The 27,866-nt window shown below is 42.3% G+C and overlaps 4 protein-coding genes across 10 annotated transcripts; 2 read left to right on the top strand and 2 right to left on the bottom strand.

Annotated features, from left to right (window-relative positions):
- Positions 1-95: 95 nt before the first annotated feature.
- wbp1 (WW domain binding protein 1) lies at positions 96-21,099 on the top strand. 6 transcript variants are annotated; one of them, XM_085925449.1, is made up of 8 exons: positions 1,886-1,961; positions 2,054-2,096; positions 5,391-5,477; positions 5,714-5,848; positions 12,251-12,439; positions 14,443-14,545; positions 14,639-14,806; positions 14,957-21,099. In XM_085925449.1, the coding sequence occupies exons 6-8, from the start codon at positions 14,491-14,493 to the stop codon at positions 15,454-15,456; spliced, it is 723 nt and encodes a 240-aa protein (XP_085781575.1). In that variant the 5' UTR covers positions 1,886-1,961; positions 2,054-2,096; positions 5,391-5,477; positions 5,714-5,848; positions 12,251-12,439; positions 14,443-14,490; the 3' UTR covers positions 15,457-21,099. The 6 variants fall into 6 exon arrangements, with proteins under 6 accessions (XP_085781570.1, XP_085781575.1, XP_085781574.1 ...); XM_085925448.1 differs by having other exon boundaries at positions 12,251-13,322; XM_085925444.1 differs by lacking the exon at positions 1,886-1,961 and adding an exon at positions 96-114 and having other exon boundaries at positions 12,251-14,545.
- On the bottom strand, positions 10,115-12,951 carry LOC147048177 (ADP-ribosylation factor-like protein 3). The gene is made up of 6 exons (XM_085926959.1): positions 12,943-12,951; positions 11,550-11,693; positions 11,375-11,494; positions 11,247-11,297; positions 10,647-10,832; positions 10,115-10,387 (listed from the first exon to the last, which is right to left on the bottom strand). Exons 1-6 carry the CDS (start codon positions 12,949-12,951, stop codon positions 10,340-10,342), a joined length of 558 nt encoding a protein of 185 aa, XP_085783085.1. The 3' UTR covers positions 10,115-10,339.
- Positions 18,415-21,302, bottom strand: lman2la (lectin, mannose-binding 2-like a). 2 transcript variants are annotated; one of them, XM_085925441.1, is made up of 9 exons: positions 20,868-21,302; positions 20,524-20,642; positions 20,331-20,448; positions 20,174-20,256; positions 19,817-19,849; positions 19,543-19,704; positions 19,342-19,456; positions 19,024-19,146; positions 18,415-18,948 (listed from the first exon to the last, which is right to left on the bottom strand). In XM_085925441.1, exons 1-9 carry the CDS (start codon positions 21,145-21,147, stop codon positions 18,806-18,808), a joined length of 1,176 nt encoding a protein of 391 aa, XP_085781567.1. In that variant the 5' UTR covers positions 21,148-21,302; the 3' UTR covers positions 18,415-18,805. The 2 variants fall into 2 exon arrangements, with proteins under 2 accessions (XP_085781567.1, XP_085781568.1); XM_085925442.1 differs by lacking the exon at positions 19,817-19,849.
- mtfp1 (mitochondrial fission process 1) lies at positions 21,227-26,427 on the top strand. The gene is made up of 6 exons (XM_085925450.1): positions 21,227-21,553; positions 22,061-22,188; positions 22,355-22,587; positions 22,710-24,484; positions 24,987-25,199; positions 25,292-26,427. Exons 1-4 carry the CDS (start codon positions 21,484-21,486, stop codon positions 22,774-22,776), a joined length of 498 nt encoding a protein of 165 aa, XP_085781576.1. The 5' UTR covers positions 21,227-21,483; the 3' UTR covers positions 22,777-24,484; positions 24,987-25,199; positions 25,292-26,427.
- The last annotated feature ends 1,439 nt before the right edge of the window (positions 26,428-27,866 follow it).

The raw sequence follows: 27,866 nt of genomic DNA, 5'->3' as shown, positions 1-27,866 counted from the left end.
ACACACACACACACACACACACACACACACACACACACACACACACACACACACACACACACACACACACAAGATGACGCCTGCAGGGACAAGTTGACAACAGAGAGAAGAGAGGTGAGCGGGAGTTTAACAAGGGATTAGAAAAACAACAACTAGATTATTATCAACTGTCATGATACTGTGTGGATTATTGCGGTTAATGATAGGGCTCCTCTTTTGCCGAGGTACACACACACACACACACACACACACACACACACACACACACACACACACACACACACACACACACACACACACACACACACACACACACACACACACACACATATATCTATAAAATACCATAAAACTGATAAAAAATGTTCGTTCATAATTTCCAGTGATATTGGGCGGACTCAGTTCCGTGATAAAAATCCATCGCACTTTTGCCATATAAATTATTGTTGTCGCTATGTACATATAACGTCTTATATTTTGTACCACTCATTTCTCAAAATATAGCAACTTCCGGCACTTTATAAAAGTTTTTTTAGATGCGGTATTTGATGTACGTGAAATGTGTGATAATACTGAAAAGATCAAACTTTGCAGTGAACATCTACACACAAAAAAGGGGGGGGGGGGATTTGTCCAGATTTGCAAAAAAAAAAAAAAAAGCCCCATGACCTGCGGGGACAGGTGTCAATATCCGGTGAAAGGTCACACCAACACTTCCGAACGGCCACACTGTACATGTTTAACAAGCTTTATTGATTGATTGGCAGTCGGGTCATTTCTTGGTTCCTTCAAAAGAAACCTGGAATTTTCTGCGTCACAATAATTGACTCAGCACAAATCCCGTCTTCAAATATAAAGCATTATAAAACAAAGTCATAAATTAAATCTTTTCAGCGTTGCGCGCTCATGTCTCCCATGCCGGTGCGTGCGCGCTCCTGCAGCACGCATCCCAAGCGTTACCCCAACGCCCCCCACACACACACACACCTTAAGATAAATGCTTCCCGGGGAAAAGCCCACTTAATGACAATTTTATAAGTGGGCGCATGTGTGTTTGTGGTCAGTGAGTCGAGATGAGGCAGATAATGAGGTCATAATAGCCTTGCTATTGATGAGCCCATTAGGCCCACAAGTGCTGAAAACACACAATTCACATTTCCTCAGTAGAATTCTACTCAACTCACTTCACAAACAATTTGATCCAGCACTAATAATAATAAATATTTAAAAACCTCCAGCTGTTTAATGCCACCCCCAATTGAAATTTTGTGTCAAAATAAACATAAACCTAAGTTCTTAGTTATGCAATATTTGACACAATTTATGCAGACGTATAACATAATACTATCTGGCATATATTCTTTATCCTCTGTGAAATTAACGAATTACTGAGGAGCTTTGACCGGATAATGCTGCCCCCTGGTGGCCAACTAATGTGAATAGCATACTGTACATAGGATTGCGGAGGAAATCCCTGCCATTGCCATGGCGACCATGCATCCCCTACTTCAGTCGTGTGTGGATAATTTTGTTGTGTTTCGAGTCCCTACCACTGGTCCTCCTTTTCCCATCTCCATGGAGACGGTGCGTGACGCCCAGGCACTAGGACAAGCTCGGCCAGTCACTCTGATGTCGCAATTACCAGTGTGTCCATCAGACACATACTGTGCATTTGTTTCCCACATTGGGAGATCCTTTCATACTCAGCTCAAGTATTAATACTCTGTACTTAGGTAAAAGTACGACTACTTGTATAAATTGGGCCTGTGAAAAAAAAAGTATTTTAATAACACAAAATGACATGTTATTTTTTTTGTATGAATTCTCTATTATCCAAAGAACGAAAAATAGTAACGGAACAAAAAAATTCCATGTTCCCCTACATCAATAATTAATGCGACACTTCCCTTAATTTTTGCTCACACCTTCGACTCTCTTTTCTCTTGATGTCCACATGGGAGGTAAGCGTTTTTCTACAACTCGAGAAACTTTAGTTGTGAATAAGTTTATATATTTAAAGACCATATATTGCTGTATCGTTTAATTTGTACAGGGGAACCTTGTATCGCCACCCTTGGCGGGAAGATTCAGATCAGGTATGTTGCGTGTGCTAGGTATATGTAGCCTCTTTCTGTCGTTGTCCACATGGTTGTTGTACGACGACAATTTTTGTTTTGTGCTGTTATGGTTTGACAAAGTAACGAGGAGAAAGTAAAGTTGTCACTTCTCTAATGGTGGGATTAAACAAGTAAAATAAGTTAAACGGAAAAACTCTGTACACTTAAAATTGGAATGAAACACTGATTGTTCTTTTGAGAAACACCGTCTAGAAACAAAAGTACTTTTGTACAAAAATTAAAGGTTATTTACAGTACTAGTCATGGTAACTTGGCCACAATGGAACAAAGAGACATTTTAAATTGCTGTACAGTATGTTTAACTAGCTTGACTAGACGTTTTCCATTCATTATGCTAGTGAAAGACAACTTTTCTTTAAGTTAAGATCAGTCTTGTATGCCGTCAAGATATGTGAACTGGTTATCAAAAAAAAGCTAAATGATATCTGTGATATTGGTTTTCCAATTCAGGGAATAAGTGTGAAAGACATCACAATAAAATACTCAAGTACAGTACAGATGCTTAAGCACAGTAACAAAGTATTTGTACTCAGTTATTTCCCCACTGCTGAGACGGAGGTGTTGGCTCCGTCGACCCTTGTGGCCTGAACATCAGTCGCGGGGCCGAGCCTCCCTGTTGCTAACAGCCTGCGTGCCATTGTACGGGGCACAAAAGCCGGCATGCTGGGATTTTGTGTGCCGCTTACCGGCAACAGTTATTAGCCCCCCAAAAAGACTGGAGACGAGGACGGGGAGGGGGGGGGGCGTTTAAGGGAAGAACAAGAAGATTTGGGGTGCTGATGGGAGTAGAAAGGGAGGGGAGGGTGGATTGGGTTGGGCGGCGGGGTTAGAGGGCAAGCCCAAAGCGGAAATGGGGGGGCGGGTGCGGGAGGGGACAATGGGATGGACAAAGGTGGACGGTCGAGATGAAGAGAAAGAAATGAGGGAGTGAAACAGATGGTGCAGGACGGTGGTGGGAAGGGAGTGGGGGGGGGGTCAGACATGACAACATAGAGGACGAGCATCAACAACCCTAAACATGTTCGTCCTCCATATGGCGACATGCTGTTATTGCATCTCGTCTGAGGGAGTCAGGGCATAAAGAAGAGGTTACTAAAAAGTAGATGTCAAAATATATTAATATGTACGTATTATGAAAAGAGACAGTGTTTTATACTTTGTTTTTAAACCAGGATACATTTTTATTTTTGATGAGTTGTTGCACTTTATACAAATGAGCTCATTCTTCTTCGTTTGTATATGCGTGACTATTGTACTTGAATGCCACCCGGTGGCCAAGACGGGAACACCAGCAAGAGGAGCACTTTGAATTGGATTGCAGCATTAAACCAAGATGCAATTATGACATGTTGATGATTTTATTCAGTGGAATATTTTGGAGTACTATATTTCCTTATTTTAAAAAAAGATATATTTTTTACACAATCTTTTCCAAGGAACTGAATTTAGTTGGATTAAATTTAACATGTTGCAACGTTTGCTATTTTAAACACTTTAGATGTCCATTTTTCCTTGAAATTGTCCTTGTGGCATTTGCACAACGGTGCAGAAATACACTAATTATCTCCAAAATACCCACAACACAGACACCCCGCCCCCAAATCTCCGTGAGCATTTTTTTTTTTCCAAATGAAAAGTCTTGTTTAATTCCACAAATGGACTCCTTATTACATTCATTACGCTGACTAGCTAGCTGCTGACGTTGGCTGTTTAAGCTGATGTCAGCGGACAATAAAGTGGAGAGAAATGTTAACACAGTAATGCTAACAGGCATTAAGGGGATGGCGGGGGTGTTGAGATTTATTTTTGGGGCGCCATCCCACCCACCCACCGCTCGGTCGTGTTGGGACGATTATGGATGGCTCAGGGTAACGGCCGCCTAATTAGGCCTTTACTGTCGTGTAATTCTCCGCCAAGCACATTGTCAATATCTTGCTTGATGAGCTTGAAAGTGAGAATGGAATCTTGTGACCCCTGGTCAGCCATTGTCGTAATGGCAGCCACACACACACACACGCACACACTTGTAATGCAGTGTTGATGTTGTGATATTTGCTTTTGTGCCACTGTTGATCTAAGCTGACATTATGCTCTGATGGCTGTGTGGCCCACTGTTACATTTGTCATCTTGCAGGAGGGCAAACAGGGGCGCAGGGGAGGGGGGGGGGCAGAGATACGTGTGTATGTGTGAGCGTCACGAGCAGATCTGCTGGTGCGGAAGCGGATCTTTTCCCTCAGTGACTCTATTAATTTACCTCATTTATCTTCAAGCACCTCCCCTCCTCCTTTTTCTCCCCCCCAATAAATACTGGAGACCTCAAGTCCCTATGAGTGTGTATAGATGTGTGTGTGTGTACAAACATTCATCTCTATGTGATGAAATAAAACACACACACACACACACACACACACACACACACACACACACACACACACACACACATACAGCAACTCCCCGTTTTCTATTCCCAGAGGACAAATCCGTAGCGGAAAAACTCATTTTCCTGCAAATAGTTTGTCAGCCAAGCTAGGAGGAGTGATAAATTATCACCGACGTCAGGTGAAGGAGGACACGCACACCCGCCCGCATGCACAAACACGCACACACACACGCACTTAAAATTCTCCCAAATTCACAGTGATCTCTCAAACACACAATCCACTTGCAGATCTACTTGTACACACACACACACACACACACCGTCGCCCCTTACAACTCAACTGTGACTCCGCCATTCCAAATGATAAATTGATGGCCAGAGAAATGGATTTGTTTTCAAGCACTCGCCCGTCAGAGAAATAATAATTCTGTGTGTGTGTTCGGCGATGATGAATGGGGCCGGACAGAACGCATCATAGCCGGACTGACTGAGTGAAAGAGAGAGTGAAAATCAACACACATACACAATCACACACGATGATGATGGCCGACAACTAGCGTGTGTTTTGTGTTGTGCGTCCTAACGAGACCTTACCGCTCTCCCATTGGGCTGACGAGACACGCGTCAAAATGGACATATTGGGGAAAACTGACATTTTATGGCTGCCATACAAACAATTAATGCGTTTGCTTGTAACTGTTTGTGTCGCATATCTTTTTTTTTTCCCTATTAAAATGAACTGTAATGCCATAGTTGCTCTTAATAAGGACAAATAGCATTCTCTAATGTATGATATAAAAATGTCGAGCAATAACGTTTTGCGTATCTGGATTTAATGCTGCAGTTCAATTCATTGTGTTGCTCCTTGTAGTGTTGCCGCCTTGACCACCAGGAGGCAGTGTAACACAGTCACGCAGACTCAACCAAAGAAGAATAGACTTGGCAAACTACTCAACAGGTAAAGATTCAAAATATATTTTTAAAAGTTACACATCTATTGTGTATTATTCATAATTACAATATATTTTTGTTTGAATGCACCAACGAGATCAACTCGCTTGCTTTGTTTTACTAACTAACATTGTTGTCATAAATGTGAGTAATTTGAGTTGTTTTTAACCAACCAGTGCATGTTTTCATCCTGCTTATTGTTCTTTAACCGGATGTTATTTTTACTCCTCTTCTTTATACTAGTACCCCCTCGTGCCCACCATTTTGGACCCCCCACCCCAACCTCCACAGTGATGGATGGAGTAAGGCAACAGAGCACACAGCAACGTGTGGCCAACAGTCCACGACAGGAATGGAAAGAAGAGAGAGGCTGCCGAGGTGAGGAGGAGGGGGAGGAGGTGGGTGTGGATTAAACGAGGTAAAACAGGAGAAACCAGGAAGGGAGTGTGTGTGTGTGTGTGTGTGTGTGTGTGTGTGTGTGTGTGTGTGTGTGTGTGTGTGTGAGGGGGGGGGGGGTATGGGAGCTCAGCTGAAAGCCACAGACTTAATTCTATGCATCATTAAGCAGTCTCACTCAATGCAACATCCCCTATACATCATCCACGCTCGGTAAACACAACGATGACATTACATTAGCAACTGCAAATGAATTTTCTTTTTAGAAGGAAATTGAGAACGCTCTCCACCTCTTTTCTATTCCCTCTTTTCGCTGCCTCGCTCGCACAGTCGCGCACACGCAAGCGCGTGCAAGTAAACCATAAAAAGCTGCAGCAATGTACAAACAAAATAAAAACTCCTCGAAAAAGATTTCCCTCCTTTCCTCTGTCTTTAAATAGAAATTCAATGCTAACATCAGAAAGTCTAGCAGGGAGCGTTTGGACCATTTTAACATGCAAAGATTTTTTATTTTAATCTTTAAAAACAATCTCATTATTTTTATTGACTTAGACTGAGTTGTTTTTTTTTTTTTTTTTTACATTTAACGCATCTAGAGTAAACACTGTTGACAAAGAAACTTTATTGTGTATTGTTACTAATTGGAACTCGTCTGACCAACTTGTAGGAGTTAGTCAAAGTACGAACCCTCGGTATTTGCCCCCAAAATATCTGCGTCAAACCAGAAGGGCCCACTTTCTGTTCATAATGACATCATACTATACAAGAACGCAAAAGAACATGTGAATCACCAAAGTCGAATGATTAATTGTGTTTTTATTCCCAAGTATCCGAGCTCCGAGGCCTGGCGAAATCGATGAAGGCTTTTCCGACGGAACGCGGCTGAGTGTGTGTCGCGCTCGCCCGCTGCCGCCCGGTCGCCTCATTTGTGGAATATCGAATCGGTTACAGTGAAGTAATTCCGCCGATTGAGTCCAATGTAAAAATCCATGCATGTGCGAGCAGCTGTCAGCGTGCGGCCGCGTTGACAGATGGCGCTGCGTCCCCTTCTCAGCGCGAGGTGATAAAAAGTCAAATTATGAGCGCCAGGCAGGGACGAGAGTGGTGGGACAAGGGGGGGGGGGGCCTCGGTTGCGGTGCGCAGACAGGGGAAAGAGAAGCCGAGCGAATCCTTCAAATGATAAGGGCAATCAGTCAATCCGGGAAACGTTTTGGACCACGGAAAGTGTTATTTCCTGCCGGTGCAGTCGGGGGTCAAAGGTCGGCGAGGGGTCAAGAGCGTGAACTCTGACCTCTGCGCGACTGGCCCGGAGGACGGCGATTGATACGCCTCCGGCACGTTTTCTGCTCGTTATTATCCGGCGGACATGATTTTTCCCGCCGGCGTAGACGTGAGCAGCTAAGTGCGTGTAACGGGACGAGCGCGCTCATCACGTCAATCCACATCATGTCGTCCGCTCAAATACAGACAATGTATTAGCGTTAGCATGCAGCTGTGACACCTTCATTAACTCACAATTGGTCTTAGGAATTACGCTGTAAATGTTGCAACACTAACGTGAGCATGGAGCCCAAAAAAAAAAGTGTGACTTTTGATCCAATTTTTTTTTTTTTTTTTTTTCAATTGAAAATTAGGCTATTGCTGTCAAAGCTCGACCTGATTATCGTACGGCTTGAAAAAGACCCTTTTCAAATTCCACTCAAGCCGTGAGTTTGTTTTGACCTTCTCACTTCCTCACACTCCCCGTCTAAGCACAGCATCAAACGGCCGAGGACCCCCAACCGGCCCCACCTGCTGCGCTGACCCCCGCTATTCTCTGAGCCGCTCCCCCGGTGTCCCCCGACTAATAACCCCCCCCCGACAATCATTTTTATAGTCCTCACACTTTTTGTGACTTGACCGCAGTTTTATAATAGCACACACACACATCAAAGGGAGGAATGTGGATATTTGCTATTAGTTTTATCATCTACGAGCAGCCGTTATCTGCTCCATCATGAAAGGAGTGTCCCGGGAACGAGCCAGGAGGGACTCCGCGGGTCAAACAAACAACCCGTGAGCATGTAATTGCTGTCCGGGCCTATTTTCTTTTAGTGGCTGGTGTCCACTAACTTTTAATCAAAGACAAGAGTCTAATAAAGCACTTTTATTTACTGTAACTATGAATTTCAGATAGTTGTGTAAATGCTTGTAATAGCCGAGGCGCTGTCGATGACTTTCAAACTGCTTGCTCTATTCGTCAGCTTGACACATTTCAAGGCGCGGTTGCTAAAACCGTTGCTGTCGAATAATCTTGATGAAAAACAATGCATTTGGAAAAAAAAACCCACTTTGTATTGTTTTGATCCCCCAAAAATTTAAAATATTTTTTACAAAAATAAAAATATTCATTTTGTATTATAAGTATATGTAGAAATATTTTTGTTTACTAGTAATATTTATTTAAATGGATATTTGATTTACTGATTTCATTTCACTGCTGTTGATCCGGGAAATAGTCAATTCACAATGAAATGTAAAAGTTAGCTTTTTTTATTAGTTTACTGAATATTCCCCGACGCCTCTAATAATATTATTCCTCAAAAAGACACAGAATTAACAACAGTGGTCAAAATTTTAGCTATATTCTTCGCAATTTACTGAAACAAGAGAATATGTGTTTTTCTAAATAAATAAAAAAGGCTAAATTGAGGCTAGCTTGGCCCTCTTTAAGCATTCTGGTTTCTTTTCCAAAATGAATTGCCCAGCCCCGACATAGAATAACGGCAATACGATTACGGTTACTTTTTTTTTAATTTAACGATATAACGCTGACTTGATCTGCCGAGTGTCTCCGCTGTAATTAAGTCACAGGACACGTTTACCTTTCTCCGCCCTCTGAGGGCCTCAGGAGTCAATCAGACTGTGGCCTCGCCGTCCCCTGCGTGGGAGGCCGGCGTACGGGGCCCAGTGGCTGGGAAAGTCCCGTGATTTATGACCCTCTGCAGGCCTGACTGCTTCTCATTTTGCTGAGATTGAGCCACACAGTTAACCACAACTCCGACGCTTTAATCCGCTCGATTTGGTAAAGGAAAAAAAAATCCACTTTGGTTCTTAGGGGAAGGCAAGGACGCTTGACGCCATAGTGCCATTGTTTGATATTAAATTGGAAAGATTTTGCAGGCTACCTCTGTGTGTAATTGGGTATATTTTTCCTTAAAGCTTGGCTGATTATCACATAGATTTGATGTTAATGATTAAGCAGAGAAGAAGGTGGGGCGGGTCGAGTCGTTTTATCCTCAGTCTCACATGGCGGACTTTCATTTCCTTATTCATGACTTTCTCCTCCTTTGGAGAACGTCTGGAACTGTCGGAGGCATTTGCATGAGCTCAAATGCACAATTTGCAGGTTCAGGGTTCAAATTTCAGCTAAGGCCTTCAGGCGTAGTTTTCTTTAGTGACTCGGTGTCCTCCAATATTCCTAAAACATACATGAAGACACTTTTTAAAAATGATTCGACATGACAAATAATTTTGCGGACCATCGAGCGATTGCTGGTGGACCACTGGGGGTACCCCGCTTCCCAGGTTGAGAAGCCCTGCTCTAAATCGGTCTTTTTAAAGACAAAGTATCGGCTTAATATCGAACATATGACCTCCGGAAGAGGTTAAGTGCAAGCATGTTTGCAGTCCTTGAAAGCACGAAGCTGATCCTACAAGTCCATTTTGGGGATTTCTGCTCTCATTAAAAGCAGCCAAGCTTACACGGGCGGCAGCAGGCCAGTAACTCAAGGCCAAAGGAGGTTTATTTTATCATGGGTAAAGGTACCAAATCATGTCGCTATGAAGGGACCTATATAAATGCAAATTGTAGTGGCGAGCTATTAGTCGTGGAAAAAGGTTTTTATGTAAATGTCCTGTCGGACCACAGCGGAGCACTTGGTCACTTTGGATTAATGCTGCAAATGTGCCGCTAAAGACAAGCTGAAAACAAATGCAATGTGGCCCACTGCAAATGTGTTCATTTCCAAACGGCACCGGAGACCATCCTTTTTTTCAAACTCACACTTTGGGAACCAAACCAAAGCCCAAAACTATATTTACTAAGGTTACTATTTTGTTGGTTGCAAAATTATCACCGTTGATGGTTGGTTAATTTGAATTCTGTTACCACAACGTCAATTTGGTTACTATAAAAAAGACAAATTGTAGAAAAGTAGAATGCAAATGTATTTTGGAACAGGGAGAGGTCTCCCTCTAGGGTTTATTTTGGAGGATTACACAACACAAATGATTTTTTTTTTTTCTTTCACTGCCAGCAGTCATCATTCCTTTTGCGTTGTGTACACACTTTTCAGTTCAAGGTCATATTTACATTATATACAGTTCGGCCATTTTGTTTTAAAATTGGGATATTAGTTAACGCCACAACTTCAGTGATTAACAAAACACAACATACTACGCATAATGTTTCATCCAAGTTCACGAGATCTTCATTTCTTCCGGAACCTTATGTTCCTGCACAACCAGTTCATGCCATCCTATGTTTGGGAAAAACAAGAATGATTAAGTAGGGTTCATTCCAAAAGCTGAAGTTACTAATCAGTAGTCTTACTTTATCAGTCCATGTGTTTGTATGGACAATAGTCTATCAATCTCTTTTGTGCTTGGCTAATATAAAAGTACTGCTTTGGCGCAATGTTGTGGCTTTTTGATGCCAAAGAATTATTGAAGTGAGTAAAGAGTGCTTTGCTCCTGTTTCCTGGCATTTGTACGCAATGTAGCATGTAGCATGTGTACCTGCAGTCCCTCGGCAGTAACAGCAGAGCAGGCTTGGACTTGCCACATTCGATCTCTGACCGTGTGGAGGTTAAGACCCTCGGCCAGCTCAAAGGCCGACATGGAGGCGCTCAGGTCTTGTTTGTTGGCGAAGACCAGTAGCGGCACGCCAGCCAGATCGTCCTCCTCGAGGAGTTCGGCCAGCTCCTGTGCAAAATAGCGTCAATGTTGCGGCGCTATCACGCACTGAACAATAGATTGAACACAAACGGTGTCGCAACACATGTAGACAGACAATGTAAGAGTATTTATATATTCTTTAATCCTGCTCACACATACAACACTTGTTTTTTTTTTCTGGAATGAATAAATGACATCAATAGGAAAAGATGAGTCTGAGGAAAATACATTGCTGATTGTGGATAAAAAAAATATGTATGATAATTTTGATTAATATAGAAATCATGTTTAATAATGACTATTCAATATTCAACGATTTTTATTCGGGTAGTTAATTTTTGTTGTGTGTTTACTCTAACAGCACATTCTAACTGGTGTCATCTTGAAGCAAGCTCATAAATTCCGATCATTCGACAAGGCAGATTTAAACCATCATCTCACCAAACTGGTCTCTTCAAAGCGCTTTTTGTCCGAGCAGTCAATCACATAGATCTGCAAGCACAGAAAACGACAATAATCCTCCATATCGAGAACATAATCCAAAATGTACTTGATCCCGCAAGCCGTACCAACACATGCGTGTTCTCAAAGTAATTCTTCCAGTAAGGGCGGATCTTCCGCTGTCCTCCGATATCCCATACGTTCAGTTTGAAGCCGGACGACTGGACGCTCTTGATGTTGAATCCCTGCTCAAACATAACAGCGGCGTTTTTGTACTCTACGCATATGTCGCGTGTTCGTTACCTGCGTTGGCGTGATGTGGCTGATATCTTCGGCGGCCATCTGTTTGAGCAACGTGGTCTTGCCGGCGTTGTCCAAGCCGAGCAGAAGCAAGCGCACCTCCTGGTCCTGAGGTTGCTTCAATCTCCGCAGGGCGGACAGCAGGCCCTTCCGGAAAACAAAAACAAAGGTGCATAAGTGCGCACACCCTCTTCTACTAACAGGGGTTGCAGTTCTTATACAGTGAGAATATTCAAATCTGATTTGCACAACTTAATATGATGTCATGATGGTTACAGTACTGTTGACAGCCGAAGAGATTATGCATTGTTGTCGAGAAATCTCCCGCTGGTCGAGATTAGGAATGTACACCGTGAATGGACGCTTTCCAAAAGAGCCTTCAGGAAGGCTTTGGCTCAAGCTATTTAATTCCCACGTGGCTAAGAATAAAACACTGTCACTCTGTCCCGCAACAAGTCACATGTACAAATTGGAATCAAGTGATTACGGATTATTAAAGCTTGGCTGTGAGGAACTAGTCAATATTTAAGAAGAGGAAAAAAAATATACTGAATCTATCTCTGCATCTTTCTCGTTTTTCCTCCTAATAAAGAGCTTGCATTAAATTGGTTTGAAAATAAAAAACAAGACAGCTTGCACAAAAAGTGACTCTTCTATGTTGATCAGAAATGACAATAATGGCACCAACTCTTCTCTTTTGACAGAATGCATTTTCCCTTCCCGTTCGGAGACATCGGAAACAAATGCTAACTAGTCAGCACGCGGGCATGTGGATGGATAACTTACCATGATGCTGTCCGGCGAATTAGTGGCTCCTGCTTACACTGACTGGATTAACATCGCTTTAACCACGTGGACCGTCACCACGGCATGTTCTGTGACGTCAAGTGCCGGTAGGTAACGACAACATTGTTTGATTAATGTGATAAATGAGACTAATTAGGAAACCGTACACATAATTTGTTTTCGTCTAGAATGGACATGAAGACTGAATAGATGGAACTGTATTTTAATGTTAGTCATTTTAGTGGTACTATGAGAATCGATTTTTTTTTTTTAAAGATTGTACCTACTAATGTTAAAACTTTGAGAACCACTGCAATTGTTACCATTAGAGCAGCTCACTAATGCAAGTCCGATTTGGAGTGTGAAAAGACGTGCAAATACATATTGTGACTGAGTTGGACTTTATTTATGACTATATTTCATACACAAGGTAACTCAGTGTGCTTTACATCATTAAAAATACATGTTTACAAACATAACAGACATTTTAAGCAAATAAATAAAATTTAGCTTACTGAATTTACTAAAGAAAAGTGCAATGAATTTGATTTTAAAAATGGTTTTAGGACTTGAGTTTTATGACTTTCACATATGTGACTATCAATCCCACCACTGACATTTTCGCCAAAATAAATGTTTTCAAAAGTTTAGATAGAAAATAGACTTGAACATGGAATGTGACGTCAATTGCCAATCTATTTAGTCCAAACAACGCCCACAGCGCCCCCTGCAGCACGCCGAGCCGCCTGCAGTTTCTCATATTACTCCATCTCAGTCAAGAAACAACATAAACATGTCGGAAGGCGACTGGCGGAACCGCTAAATAGAGCGCCACGGCAACCCGAAGACACCAGGACACATCTTTGAAATTTAATCCACTTTTGCTTGTATGGTTTCCGTCGTGTCGACGGCTGACAACCCAGGAAGATGCCGCAGAAAACGCTGGGATCCATTGTAGGGCTCCTGTGTACCGGGGTCTGTCTGGTGCAGGTAAGCCGACGCCAGCGCTCTGGATGTCGGTCGCCGCTCGCAGTCGAGACCGAGGCTTGTGGGCTTGGCCAAGGCCTCACCTCCATCCTCTTTTTGTTTGCTCCACAAAAGAAACCGACTCCGGCTCAGCTCGGTGCCGATGACGTCAGTTATTCAAAGTTTTTTCGACATTTGGTCGATGGTCAATTGGGATGACACTTAGGACGAAGCATAACTAGCGTGCACCCCATTTGAATGTCCCCATTTTGAAGTTTGATGAAGGCGGTCGAGATAAACGTTAGCTTTTGCTAACGGGCAGGCACCCGGCGAAATAACGGGTTTATTCGAGGTTGTTCAGAGTAGCTTGCTAGGCCCAGGGGCTAGCTAGCCTTATGCTAGAAAGGATGAAGTCTCTTTTAGATGTTCTTTTCAACATTTGGAAACATTTTAACAAACTTTTTTATCGATTGTGACGTTGGGTGAAGATGATAAAACACCTAATGAATTGACCCACTGCTAAATGATTGTGCTGAAAGTGTTCAAACTTGATATAAATGATGTTTAAAATATTGAATTCACAGTAGTCCCCCTTTCCACTTATTTTTGAATGTAGTTTTAACACCTGTTTGGTTGTATCCTTGTTGCTTACTTCCTCTAAACTCGACTTGTGCCATTTTAAAACGTGCATAAGCATCCGAGTACAATAATAGGCATAGTTCAATGTCGTGACAGGATTTATGAGATGGCAGCTTAGTGTGAGCTGTCCAAATATTGTCTTGCATGAATGCCGGAGACCAACCATGATTCCAACTCAATATAAAAAAAAAAAAGCTGCATCTCTTTTTTTGTTTTTGTTTTTTTGTTCCTTGGAGCTGTTATTTTTCCAAAACACTAGATTATTGTTTCATGGTCAGTAAACTAGCGATGTTTTTACCGTGTCCCGGAATCACAATAACATTTAATCAGATTGCTCACAAGTTTATGAGGATTATTTCCACAATATCATCTACGATCAGCTGTCCAGCCTGAAGCAATGTTTTGTTTTTCAATCATTCAGACGAAGTTTCTCTTTCACATGTGGTTAAATGATGACTCGCACTGGAAATTGTGTGCGCGTGTTTGCTGTTTGTTTCAAATTCAGGGCAAGGAGTTCTGTTTCGGAGTAAACAATGAGCAATATCGCTGCGAGATGGGCTACTGCTGCGGAGAGACCGAATGCTGCACTTACTACTATGAGCTCTGGTGTAAGTTTAAGTTAGCAATAAATTCATCTCGCGTTTGGCAAACCTGTGGATAGTCGTCCAGCCTATCTCTGATACTACCCCCAATCTTTTCAGGGTTCTGGTTAGTTTGGACCCTGATCATCATGTTGAGCTGCTGCTGCGCCTATCGACACCGCCGGGTGAAAATGCGGCTGCAGCAGGAGCAACGGCAGCGTGAGATCAGCCTTATGGCCTACCAGGGCGCCTCTAGCTCCTTCATTTCACCTCCACCGCTCAACCTCAGTGAGTAGAAGATCATCTGTGAGATGTTCGGTTTATCCGAAGGCAGTTTTGTTCTCTCTGTGGTGTCGTACTCGGAGGTTCTACCTTCAACATGATAGTTCTGAGTATTTCTGGAGCCCCTAATCTAGACGTTGCTCTTCTGTATTTGAGGATTCTGGAATGACTGCAAGCTTCCCGACTATGAGGAGGTGGTGGGTCATCCCCCCACCCCACCGCCCCCTTACTCTGAAAACCCTCCCGAGGCGGCCCAAGCTCCCTCCGCTCAAGTTAGCCAGCCCGAGCCAGAACCCTCGCAAGCCGCTCAGCCAGGGCCGGCCGCCGTTGCCTTACACTCCGACCAGGACGCCGCCTCCTCTTCCTCCTCGCCGCCGTCCTCGGCTCAGGAGAACGCAGAGGATCCGCTGCCGGAGGAGGAGGATGAGCTCATCACTCGGCGCCGTCACGTGACCGGCGACTCAGGGATCGAGGTGTGCGTCTGCCAGCTCGACGACGGCTCAGGGCCGGAGGAGGAGAGCGACGAGGAGAGGCGCGTGTGCGGGGCCACCGGCGGGGAATGCTGCTCCCGCCATCAGCAGCACGCCTTCAGACACAAAGAGCACACCTGCGACATGGCCAGCCAAGCCACCAGCGCCGGAGACAGCATGGTGTGAGCCGGCGTGTCTTCTACCAGCCCAGGCCAGCCAATCCGGTGCGACACTCGACTTTAGCATTGTCACCGCGGCCGAATGTCTATGTTTTCATCCTCCCGGTTACGCTCAGATGATTATCGTTAACCTCTCGACATGACGCTCTTATTTGTCCGGCTCAAGTTTCATAAGTTTTGCATTGAGTGAACTGATTGGAATTGACTAGGCCACGGGTTCTCAAACTTTTAGGGTCCGGCAAGGATTTTTTTTTTTTTCCCCGAGATGTCCCTCCTAATTGTAATGCCAGTTGAACTTGAAGAAAATATCTCAAGTGAATTTCAAAAGTACCACTGTATTGTAATTTATGCCTTTGGGGGAAAAAATGCCAAAAAAGACTAGTCCTGTAATAATAGATCTTTTGTGAAAAAAAAACTTTATTTAATCCTGATATTTTTGACCACATCATTTAATTGGCCTAAACCTAAGGGAGGGAGTCGTAATCAGGTTATGTTATGAACATAAAGAACTGCAAATTATGACGCAGAGCTCCAAGCTTCAGCCGGTGGAGCCCAGTTTGAGAACCCTTGGACTAGACGACCAACCACCACTTGTGGCCCGGCCGCTCCTTCAGTTTGACTTTCAACCATCCGCTCCAGATGTTGACCGTCAAGACTCATACCAGCAAGGTCAACCACATTTCTTTCTTGTCCCCACTCTGCTGAGCACGAGTGCAAAAGAATATCTTGTGACAGAATGAACAAATTACACTTAACTCAGACAGGAAGATGGTGCGGTTCTTCAAATGTTGCTTCTTTCGTCTCCATCACTCACGTCAAGGGGTGGCTTGTGTTTTGACTTGTGTAGTTTGGAGGAAAGGCATGCTGTTAGTTGGCATTATTAGAGCTTGAGTTTTTTTTTTTTTTTTGGATGGGCTGCAAATTTTTGGCCCCGGATAGTTGTGAAGATGTTGTCAAGTTGCAATGACATTCTGGTTCCGAGGATGCCGTCAGGCTTCTCTGAAGTCTGAACTCTTGGCACCCGTGAGGGGTTTGTTGTGGTATTTTCCATTGGCGGTGGAGAGACGAGGGGTGGGGGGCAAGGGTTGAGGGGAGAAGTTTGAAGTGGATGTTGGCAAAACTTCAATTGTGTGCTTCTCTCGCTATTGCAATGTTAGTACAAAAGTATAGTGGTCGGACTGCGGGAAATAAAATTTCAATTCACCATGTGTTCTCGACTAGCAGCGGTAACGGGCAACATCTTACAAGAACCAAATTATTTTGAATGAACATTATTTGGTAAACCCCCACTATAGCGACAAACTAAATATTAAATGACATCCCCCTAAATGATTAAATTAGCAAGTTGAAACCATAAATGTGTAAAAAACAATTACAGATACTTTTAAGGGAAAACGTACATATCCCAAGTTTGACAGTTTCCTTAAAATTGCATGAAATAATAGCTAATCTCATAAATTTTACATTCATAAAATAACAAAAATCAAAAAAAATTTATGTTTCAGAAAACTTGTAATGTTCTGACAATTAATGCCACTTTAAAAAATTTCACGTTACAAAAATAAAGAGCGTGTTACTACAAAAACGTACTGTTACGGAGATGAACATGAAATGTTACAAGAAGAAAAGATTACAGCAAAAGTTGGAACGTTAACAGAATCATGAGATTTAGTCACATATTTTTTTTGTAGAGGAAACATAGTTTTCGTTAAAAAAATTAAAAATGTCATTTTTAGTTACAAACATTTGCCATTCATTTTATAAAGGCATTTATTTTCCTTTTCAGTCAGACTCAAAGAAAAATAGCTGTGGATTAATCGAACATACTTTTTTTTTGTGCGTGCAGATTTTAAGATGGCTCTCCAAAAATTGCTCATCATGGCCTTCCTTGGATTTCACGTTTACTGAGATGATTAAGGGCTATGTCTTATCGGTCACGATCGTCCATCCACTTTTAATGTCTGTTGCGATCCTTTGGAGGCCGCTGGACTTTTTTTTTTTTTTTCCAATTAAGCGTGATCTGATTGTAAGACAGCAAGTGTATGTTGGTTGGGCTTCAACGTTTTACTTTTTTTTTTTTTTTCCTCCTTTGCTTTGCTCAACATAAAATTGAACATTTTCCTTCCTGTCCATTAAGCCAAAGCATTTCATCCTCATATCGGAATGGTAGTTTTTCCATCTGCAGTGTCGCGTATACTGTACGTCACTTAACCAGGCTATGCAAAAGAAAAACAAAAAAACGGGAAAAAACAAAACAAAAACATAACTGTTCTATGCTGCCCCCCCCCCCCCCACTTCCTGTCATGTGGGCACCAGTACTAGCAATATAACTCTCAGTACTGTGGCACAACACTGTACTGTAATCTTTCTTTATTTTTGTGTGTGTCTGTGGACTATTTGTGAATTGAAAAAAAAAAAAAGTAATGCTACAGCAACAATGTATGTATACGGAGGGGCTTCAAAAGGCAATTTTTGTTTGTGTATATATCATTTTTACTCCCCTCATTTGGAGAAATTAACAACTTAGCTTCCTTCTCAACCACTAACATTTCTGATGATGTTGTTAGGAAGAAGAAAATTGTGCTTGTTGTTTGGATTGATTCTTACTTTGGTGGGTTTGTCACTGTTCCGTCCATTCTTTTGGTGCATTTATTGTGTTCAAAACAGACATATTTAAAGCGAATGAATATTTAACTGATGCCTTTCATACTTAGAGACATACAATTTTTTTGTATTTTGCATAATGGAAGACCTCAGTGTGGAAAAAGGAAGTGGACTTGATAGAGGCGCTGTGGATGGATTGGTTTTGTTCCTCTTTCCAAATAAGACTTTTTCTATGTTGTTTTCCGCCAAAAAAAAAAAAGTGAAAAGAGAGGAGGGAAGCACTGACCGATGGATAATAATCGCTCTATATATTTTTTTTTTTTTTCGGGTTTAAGTAATACGTCTGCTGTGTGATGTTTGGGTCATCATTTGTATTTTATTTTTTTAATAAAATTAAACGTATACACATAATTAATATATTTGTGTTTCAATTGAGGTGCGCTGTCCTAGTCTAATCACTAAAAATGATGAGTTTACTCAGGCATTGTAATCAATTTAAAAAAAAAATCTACTTTTAATATGTCTGGCATTCAGGAATACACAGTAGTTATGTTTCATCGGTGGTACTTGGAAAAAAGTTACAGTTACCCCCTAGTCAACAGTAAAAGACTTTAAAAGTAGCTGCTCAGAAGAGATGGAGCATAAGGTCCAGCGTCAGGATTTGTCTCCACGAAGTGGTTTCTGTCAGCCGCAGGGTAGACTCAGTGCAGTTAAGTTTTGCTCCCCAAAGCCTAATCCACCTCTCGTCCTCCTCAGTAGAACCGCTTGCGCCGGTTCTCGTTCCAGTGACCGTAGAGCAGCAGGCCGACGACCACCAGGAAGATGCAGCCCAGCATGGAGAAGAGCACGGTGAAGAAAATGGCCAACCCGCTCATTCCTTCCTCAGTGCGACCCACTGGAAGACAACAGAAGGTCAGAGTGAAGCAAAGAATGTAGCTCGAGTGTATGTGTGTGTGTGTGTGTGTGTTACATCTGAGCAGCTCCATGTTATCCACGCTGGGTATCGTGATTTCCTCCTCCTGGTCTTCCTCTTCCTGTTTGCTCCGCAACACCGTCAGTTGGTAGAGTTTCAGTGAAATGATGTCATGGTTGTCTATTGGGTTCAGGTTCGAGAAAAGTTCATTAATACTCAGGAAAACGAGAGTTGGTACGATGCCGCCATCTGTTGTTTTAAAGTGTGAACTACACCAGCTTCAGAATTCAGTCAACCTCGTTTGATTCGAAAGCGGTCCGTTTCGTTAACGACAACGGTACCTCCCGTCTTAACGAGCTTTTTTTGATGTTCTACCTGAAAGGTCTCCTGTAATTGCGGTGGCGCCAAAATAAAAGCCCTTGGGCAGCCGAACGCCCGGCAGATCCAGGCAGTCCCGCCACTCGTGTTGTCCGTCAATGTCGATCATCACCTGAATAAAAACAGCACGATTGTTAAGTCCGTTCTAATGATTGGCTGTAAAGCATCAAATTAGCTCTTTTTGAGGCTAAGGATCACCGTTAGCCTGCGGCGGACGTATCGGATGAAGAGGAAGGTGTCGTGCTTCAGGTTGCGAACCATGGCGTTGCAACCCCCCAGCTCGGTGGGCCGGCCGTCTCGCTCGTGGTCGTAGCTTACGGTGCCGTTGCCCACCATGGCAAGAACGAAGGGGAAAATCCTCTTGAGATTGGATAAAGACGCACAAGACTCGAAGTGTCAATCATTATTGTTTGCACTGTTAAGTTTCTTATCAGGCTCACACGTTGAACACGCACATTCCAAAGATGGTTACCTGTGTGCTTGGACTGTATCTCTTCTTTTGTGCCTGTCTCCGTGTGAGTGCACAAAAGAACACAAAAAGACAGCCCCTTTACAAAACACCACTCGAACAACCCTCGCTAGGAGTCGTGAAGAGCGAAAAACTACAGCCCTGGAAATATTTTGTATATAAAATATAAAGTGGGCCATAGAATTTCCTTGGCTCTATTGTACTTTATGAACTTTCTTATTAAGACAGGGCTTTGGTGTTATCTTGTGGCGACTTGGAGTATTACAGAAATATTTTTTTTGCGAATGATTAGGTAAAAGATAGGAAAAATAGGTGAATTTGCTAGACCCACTGACTCCGGACCACAAAAGGTGGGCGTACCTCCAACTGTTTCTCCTCATTGGGATATGTGTCTACAAAAACTCCCAAACCAGTAAAGTTGTCCTTATTCCCAAAAACAGGACCTGTGTGACAACGATACAAAAAAAGAAAAGACAATCACCAAGTGGTAGAAAAGAGCATTTCCGATAATGTTTACCTTTCTGCATGCGCTCCTTTGTATACCAAATAGCCAAGCCGTCACCGTTGAGATTCTTCTTTCCTTTCCCGTGAATCTTGAAGTGCACCTGCATCTCCCAGTCTGTCAGATGGCAAGGCTTGAAAGGTGATCAAATCAAAGTCAGCTTTGATACCTGTACTGTACTTCTACTTCCACACTAGTAAATACTCACAAGTTTGCTCCATACTGCCCCCTGTCTGCTTTGCATGTCAGGTGTGAGTCGCACCTGCTCCGTGGTTACCATGGCATCGCCCATCAGTTCCCAGTGGGATGAGCTTAAAGACCCCACGGCTAAACACAAACACACGCGACTTTCTTTCTTTCTTTTCTTTTTTTTTTTTTTTTTTCAAATTGCACGGTCACATGTCGACTAAAGCACCCACGTGACGGTCATACATGAATATTTGTTAGATATGAGAACCCAGATATAAACAATTGATCTGAAGGCGTTAAGTAGCTCAAATAAAAGGGAATTAGTGTTCGAGAATGTTCTACTCAATGGATCCAGAACGATACCTTGATAGGGCTTCGTGAGAGAATACTCCCGTTTCAAGAACTCCTCCATTTCGTGCTCGTCATCAGCGATACAGTGATTAACAGTAAAAATAAAGAGAATAAAAGAGCACAATAGCTTAAAAGGCGTCATCTTTTGCGAAGAAAAGAAAATATATATTGATTTGGAGTTCTGCCTGTGCGTCCAGCAGCCGACGGCGGCCATGGTGAATCTTACGTCACCTTCCCATACAAAGCTAGCGTCTTTCCCATTGGTTTTGCTGTCTGTGTACCGCACTCTCATTGGCCGCTCTTTCCGTCAGTAATAATGCACGTGTTCTATTGGTTAGGTTTATAAAAAAGGTGTGGCCGTATAAAAAGCTTACAATCACAAAATGTGCAGTGAGTTATATTTTAGATCAAACTGTTTTGAGTAGATGCTAATCTATATTTTGTAGCATTATTTCCAGTGAATGATCGGAATGATCCTACTTGGTGAACAAAATGTGCGATCGTCAATATGAGAACAGCCGCACAAGCACATGACGTAAGGTAGGCCACGCCCCCTCCAGGATTCCCGGTGACAGTCGGCATTCTACTCGAGTCAGAAGCGATGGAGTAAATCACGCCAAAAAGAAGCATGGAGCCCACGGGAGAAAAAACGAGCGGAGAAGTTGACATCTATCGCGACACATGGGTCCGTTTTCTTGGTATGTAACATTTGTTATTTTTCCTTCCCCGGAGCTGAGTTGAAGCAAACGCGGGAATGAGGCAAGGGAACAGGGTCACCCTGGAGCTGCTAGCTTACTCCTGAGCTAACTCTGAACGGCGAGGAACAGCTGTCATTAAAAATGGTTTTATTATCACAAACGTGGCCGTCGAGATCACCGTGTGGCACAAAGTGCAGCGACAAACACTTTTTATTTGTATTGACACTTTATCCGAGCTTGTGCAATTTACGAGTTGTAGGTGAGAACAGCTCAGTCAGACCAAAGTAGTTGAGCAAGTTGAGGCAGTGACTAACAAGGAGTCATCAACTCATGAGCGTGTATCACTTTTTGGTTTGTGTACTTAACTGTAGCAACAAGTCAGATTTTTAAGTACAGGTATTGTCCCACTAGTAGGGGAAAAACCTCGAGGGCATTTTTGCTGCAGCAACGCTTCATGAATCACTCTAAGACCAACATGCCCCCCCCCCCCCCCCCCCCATTCTTTAGGTTACGCCAACGAGGTAGGGGAGGCCTTCCGTCCGCTGGTTCCAGTGAGCTTGGTTCGGGCCAGCTACGTCGTGGCCACTGCTTACGTCGCGGCTGATGCCGTGGACAAAGGGAAGAAAGCAGCGGCGGTAAGTTGAAGCGGCGTGGTGAGTTGCAGGTGACAACCAATCACAGTTCGGCTTGTCACATGACCGAGCTCGGAAAACAGGTGAGCCGTGATTGGTTGTCACCTGAGCAACTCTGTTGTCATTTTCAATCAAGAGTAAACAAAGATTCTTCTTGGGCTCGTTTCAGGCGCACGGGGATGAGCCGGGTCAGAAGACGCGGGTGGCGACAGCCGTAATGGACACGTTTGTGTGGCAGGCCCTGGCCTCCATTGTCGTCCCGGGCTTCACCATTAACCGCGTGTGCGCCGCCACGCTGTACCTACTGGGCCGCACTACTAAATTGCCTCTGCCCGTGCGCAAGTGGACAACCACGGCGGTCGGCCTCTCAATGATCCCTTTCATTATCAGCCCTATCGATAGGTAGCGTTTATTTTGTCATACATCACTGTTCAAGAGTTATGGTTAAATGAAAATATTTCAAAACGATTCATATTAAACTTTGAAATAGTATTGCTTAGAACCAACTGTCGTTTACCTTGCAGGTCTGTGGACTACCTGCTGGATTCGAGCCTTCGGAAGGTCTACGGCCCTAACGAGAAGCAGGAATAAGGAGCGACGAGGCACTTAAAAAGTCGTAAAAAAAAAAAAGGGATTTTTATCGTAAATCTTGACATTGTATTGTATATAACACAGGTGTGTTGCTGTAAAATTGTGACTGTCAAGGTCTTTTCATGTGAGACGGCAGGGAAGCACTTTGCTGTAAGCGTTCATCATGCGGGATACACACAGACCCTTGTTTTTTGTTTTTTTTTAGCGGTGGTTTGTCCTTTATCATGCATGTACTTCGCCTTAAGCCATATATCGTTCTGCTTTGACCTACCGTAGTCTGCCACAACAATTCACTACCTTGTTCCTCACAAATGATATTCTTCGGTACTTTACACCTTTCACTCTGCACTTTGGTTTCTATCAAGCTGTTAGTTATGGGAGTCATTGAGCTTTGCACTGGGAATGCAATTTACTCCACTTTTGCGATTATGGTACTGTGAAAGTGTGGACTTCACACGTATTCATCGCTGCTACGTCATATGTTGGCATCTCCAAGCACATGGTTACTGTTTGCCGTACTTTTGTTGAATGGCGGGACTACTGCTGCGCAAATTACGAGCTATGCAAGGGAATAGCGGCTAACCGTACATACAATATTGGGAGTGTTTGAATTTTTGTGTACTGTTTGCCATGGTAGCAATAACTGTCAATGCTGTTTTACATTTATTGTAATGTTTTGGTGGTAGGTGGGGGGGGGTGAAAAGCACTAAGGAAAGGGAGACTATAACTAATAATACTCAATATTCATATTCAATGTTAACATTTCAGAGTTTGCTTGTGATAGCTGTGTGGTTGCATGCCACTTATGTAAAGAAATACTGTACAGGTATTTTTGGGGTATTGAGTGTTGGTGATGGGTTACATCTTAGAATATTTTCATATAACTTACGTTTTCATATATACATTTTCGGTTAGGGTAGAAAAAGAATTAAAGCACATCGCCATGCTGTCATTGTCTGATGTATTTATCCATTTGTGTAGTGATCTCTCTGGAGCTATTTGCCAATACAAATATCAAAAATATTTATATTATTAAAAAAGATTCACGCACATAAAATATATCAACATAAAATTTCCTCCATTGCAGACATAGGAAAGGTTAGTTTTCTAACAGAAATTATTAAATGGTTTTTAAATAAAGTTTTAAAGTAATTGACAGGTGATGCTCACCGGGATGACAGGTTGGGGCGAACCAATCTGCTATAGGGGAGATTGAGTTGTCAGGAAAATGAATTTGAAGAACTACTGAATAGAAGATTTGTTGTATGAACTTGTATTTTTCTGAAATATTCGCATCATTTAAAATTTGTTTTTAAAAGATTTTTGCATGGATTCTACTTCTTAAATATATTTTAAAATCTCATGTACCCCCCCCCCCCACCCTGTAGTGCTTCCACGTAGACACGTTTGAGAACTACTGCTCTCGACTACTGACAGACAGCACCGCTCCCAAAGTCAAATAACTGTGCAAAAATTGTAATTTAGAGGATTAAGTTTAGTCTCTCTACCGTGCTATTAAGGTTTTTTTGTATCGAGGAAAAAAAAGAAACGTCAAACCACTATTCCTTATCGACCTGCAGCTGATTCTAATTACCCTATCGTGCATTTAAGGAGAAAGAACGTCAGTTTACGACTCGCACTTCAGTCATGTTGCTTCTTCTTCATTTTGTGTTTTTGGCACTTCTGACAGCAGCAAGAGGTCGTCGAAGTAAGTGTGTTTTACTTACTTTATTAGGTATACTTTTTAAGCAATTTTCACGTTTAATTACACTAGAAAACAATTTTCCCCACACACTGCATCCATTGGAAGCACACCTGGTGTCCTGATAATGACGAGCTGACTTTTAATTTTATTCAGTTTCATTTGAATGTTTAATGGAGAAAGTCACGTAAAATTATTTCTCTCTTCGCCCCTAAAAACGACATTCTAATTCATAATGCGTTTGTGGAATTTGAATGAAGCAGTAAAATCCATCGCTTGTTGTTGACTGGAAATGACGTCACATTCCAGAAGGGCTCAACATGTGACAGTCACATGATCAAACTCAGGTGAGCCGTGACGGTCGCTACCTGAGCTCGACGGCAAGAGGCTGTTCAAGGCAGCTGACAAACAATACAGATGGCATTTTATTTTAAAAATGAATTGTTCACTATGAACAAGGCACCACCCACTTTATCTACTCTTAGCAAACCTTGTTTCTACATTGAAGGCATTCCTGATCTACCCATCCTGGGCCAATGGACCTTCTCAGAGGCAAAGTCACAGGATGAAGAACTAGATTCACTTTTTAGAAAGTCCTCCGACGACTACTTGATTGTGATGATACCTGAGAGCACAGTGATGACAGATACTGTCACTCTAACACCAGACTCCAAGAACCTAATGACAACTACAAGAGAACTGCCATCTCTCAAGGCGCAAGGTAATCTTTAACTTTTGGTTCACCTTAAATTTGTGGTTAAATTTGCCTGTTTAACATTATTTTTGTTGTTGTTGTTGCTTTGGATGTTTCAGATGAGAGAAAATCAAGATCCACAGCATGGAAGGTGGTTGTGGTGGTGGTGGCCATCTTGCTGGTGTGTATAGCTGGATGTGTGAGCACTGCTTACTATCTGTGTGTCTGGAGAGGTGGTCGCATTCATTATCAACCTCACAGAGTGGAGGCTTGAGTTAATAAAACTGGCTGTGTGACATCATGAAGTATGAATATACGACATAATCTTTTTTTTAAATTTAAATATGGATGTGTCACAGTACAATACTGAATGTTTATGTTGTAGAACCAGCAGTAAGTTATTCACCCTTGCAGTTTATGCTAATGACCAGCAGATGTCCCCAGTGTTCTTAGTTTGTATATCAGCAGCATGTCAGGAGCACAAACTGGACTAGTGGGGGTTACAAACAAACTATTTTGCTTTACAATAGGTTTGAAATTAAATCCGCACTGATGCTTATGTATATAACGACCCCTCCCCCAAAGTATCTACTCCAATTTGATTGGCATCATAAGTAAATGATTCCAAAAGTTAAGCAAGCAGATTCCCATCAAGTCTGCCACTATATTCCCGAATCCCCCTTTAAGCAATATCAGGTGGCATTGGGGGGAGCTACTGAATTGAATTAACCGGCCCCCCCCCCCACACTACTGTGATAGATGGGCCTGTTCGCAGGGGGCTGCAAAATGGAGCCATTGTTCATGTGTCACTTTTTTTTTATGAAGCTAGATCCACAGAAATGCGTCTTAGTACAAACAAGTAGCAAATGTTTTTTGTTTTTTTTTCTATTCTATACATGCAGATGTCAATGAAGTTCTCAAGGGTGATTATCATTCATAAATAGTTCTCAGTATTTGTTGCCTGCTGGGTTACAAGTGTTTACAAAAAGGTTCTCCTCAGGCTGCGCTGACTGAATTGGGTCAGAATTTTCTCAGTTGCCCCATCAAAACAATGGAGGAAGTTGTGAAATAAAAAGGCATCTAGTAGACTTCTGATATTGAATGAGGCAACAGAAATGGTATTAAAAATGCGATTGTATTTACTTTTCATTTCACAATTTGTATATAGTTAAGCCAACAAAGTATCTTGTATAGACTACAATAAGAGAATATTTATATTCATAAAACATCTATAATTATGACACTGTAGACATGATGCATCATACTTTAAGAATTTTTTTCAGTCATGTGTGTGTCTGACAAATTAATTCAAACTATCTAATTATTGTCGGGGTTAATTTACCTTGATCTATTCTAAATATCAGGAAAACAAATGACTGTTTCAGCAAATGATACAGATGTCATACAACAAATTGCATTTATTTGCTACAATGAACTGAGTAAAAATGTCAGCGTCTTAAATATGATTAATTGGACGCAATCATTAGTTATGGTCAATTGATAGTAATTGTATTCTGACACTATTCGACATTGCTCTCCTCAGACGGCTACAAACAAGTAAACACACAAACGCACAATGACACCCCCCCCCCCTGGACCCCTCACACTTTGAGTGAAGGACCATGTTTGTCGAAAGGCCATTTTGAGGGCACCAACTGAAATGTTTAACGCTTGCCGGTAGATTTATGGAGGTCAGCCCAAGGCTAGGTTTTGAGAAGAAGACAAGGCTGTACCTTTTGGATTGATTTCACACGCTCGGAGGAGGGGGGGGGGGGGAGAAAAACACCATCACGCCACATTAAAACACAAAGGAAAACGTAGCAGGTCCGTGCGAGAAGAAGCGACGGCGCGATGGCGTCAGGGAGCATTCTGCTGATAAATAGGTCTGTGAAAGACAAAGGGGCTAGCAGACACGTGCAGGGTTGGGCATGTAGGATCCATTTCTCTGCACAGGAGAGGCGGGAAATTGCCTCTTTAAAAAATGACTATTGCGAGTGTGAATGAAGCACAATGTGATTATTTTTTTTTTGCCTCCTAAATTATCTGCGCGTCGAGAAACAAGTTCCACGACCAAGTCTCTATATATGACATTGATGGGCAACTGAAAAAATACATTTTAAAAATAGACATGTTTACGCTAGCTGAGCAGTTGAAAGTTGTAATAACTGTATTCACCACTAAAGGGCAGAAATAGCTCAAGTCTGTACTCGCACCAGTGGCAAATTGGGTCAAATTATTCTTTCAGTTTAAATATATATATTTATGAAAATTCCAACACAAAACTATCTGCTTAATTTGCTTACAGATGCTATCAAAGTTGCCACTTAAACACAGATTTAGTATTTTTTATTATTATATAGAAGTATTTTGTCCTTAGCATTTTACATCTGGTTAGGAAGTACGTTGGTCCGATGTGGCCCCCTAAGTAGACTGAAAAAAAAATCATGGGCCCCTCCACCATTGAAGTTGCCTCGACCTGATATATGATAAATGAATATGAATGATATTACAATACCAATAAAATAAAAGGATCACAGGCTAGGAGAACACATGACTCATATCAGCAATGTTATTAAATTAATTTTGCCAATCACGGCGCCGCAATCTGGGAAGTGAGCGATGCCTTGAAAACAGCAACATGACAGTTCTTTATCATGATTTGATGCTTGACGCTCGTCATCCAGCTCTGTGTGC

The sequence above is a fragment of the Syngnathus leptorhynchus genome, chromosome 12 (assembly GCF_054491065.1).
Source record: "Syngnathus leptorhynchus isolate UIUO chromosome 12, UIUO_Slep, whole genome shotgun sequence".
NCBI classification, from domain to species: domain Eukaryota; kingdom Metazoa; phylum Chordata; class Actinopteri; order Syngnathiformes; family Syngnathidae; genus Syngnathus; species Syngnathus leptorhynchus.
The sequence above is the reverse complement of the archived record's forward strand: the minus strand, read 5'-3'. Positions and strand labels throughout refer to the sequence as shown.

What these genes read in the sequence shown, in the direction of transcription:
- LOC147048177 (XM_085926959.1), bottom strand. An exon ending in TTGAGAACACGCATGTGTTG is followed by an intron (nt 11,298 to 11,374) that starts GTACGGCTTGCG and finishes CTGTGCTTGCAG; the next exon opens with ATCTATGTGATTGACTGCTC. An exon ending in GCTTTGAAGAGACCAGTTTG is followed by an intron (nt 10,833 to 11,246) that starts GTGAGATGATGG and finishes TATTTTGCACAG; the next exon opens with GAGCTGGCCGAACTCCTCGA.
- wbp1 (XM_085925444.1), top strand. Translation starts at nt 14,335, where the DNA reads ATGTTTTGTTTTTCAATCATTCAGACGAAGTTTCTCTTTCACATGTGG. An exon ending in TTACTACTATGAGCTCTGGT is followed by an intron (nt 14,546 to 14,638) that starts GTAAGTTTAAGT and finishes CAATCTTTTCAG; the next exon opens with GGTTCTGGTTAGTTTGGACC. An exon ending in ACCTCCACCGCTCAACCTCA is followed by an intron (nt 14,807 to 14,956) that starts GTGAGTAGAAGA and finishes TCTGTATTTGAG; the next exon opens with GATTCTGGAATGACTGCAAG.
- lman2la (XM_085925441.1), bottom strand. Translation starts at nt 21,147, where the DNA reads ATGAGAGTGCGGTACACAGACAGCAAAACCAATGGGAAAGACGCTAGC. An exon ending in GGGCAGTATGGAGCAAACTT is followed by an intron (nt 20,449 to 20,523) that starts GTGAGTATTTAC and finishes TCACCTTTCAAG; the next exon opens with CCTTGCCATCTGACAGACTG. An exon ending in TAACATGGAGCTGCTCAGAT is followed by an intron (nt 18,949 to 19,023) that starts GTAACACACACA and finishes GTTGTCTTCCAG; the next exon opens with TGGGTCGCACTGAGGAAGGA.
- mtfp1 (XM_085925450.1), top strand. Translation starts at nt 21,484, where the DNA reads ATGGAGCCCACGGGAGAAAAAACGAGCGGAGAAGTTGACATCTATCGC. An exon ending in CACATGGGTCCGTTTTCTTG is followed by an intron (nt 21,554 to 22,060) that starts GTATGTAACATT and finishes CCCATTCTTTAG; the next exon opens with GTTACGCCAACGAGGTAGGG. An exon ending in AAGGGAAGAAAGCAGCGGCG is followed by an intron (nt 22,189 to 22,354) that starts GTAAGTTGAAGC and finishes GGCTCGTTTCAG; the next exon opens with GCGCACGGGGATGAGCCGGG.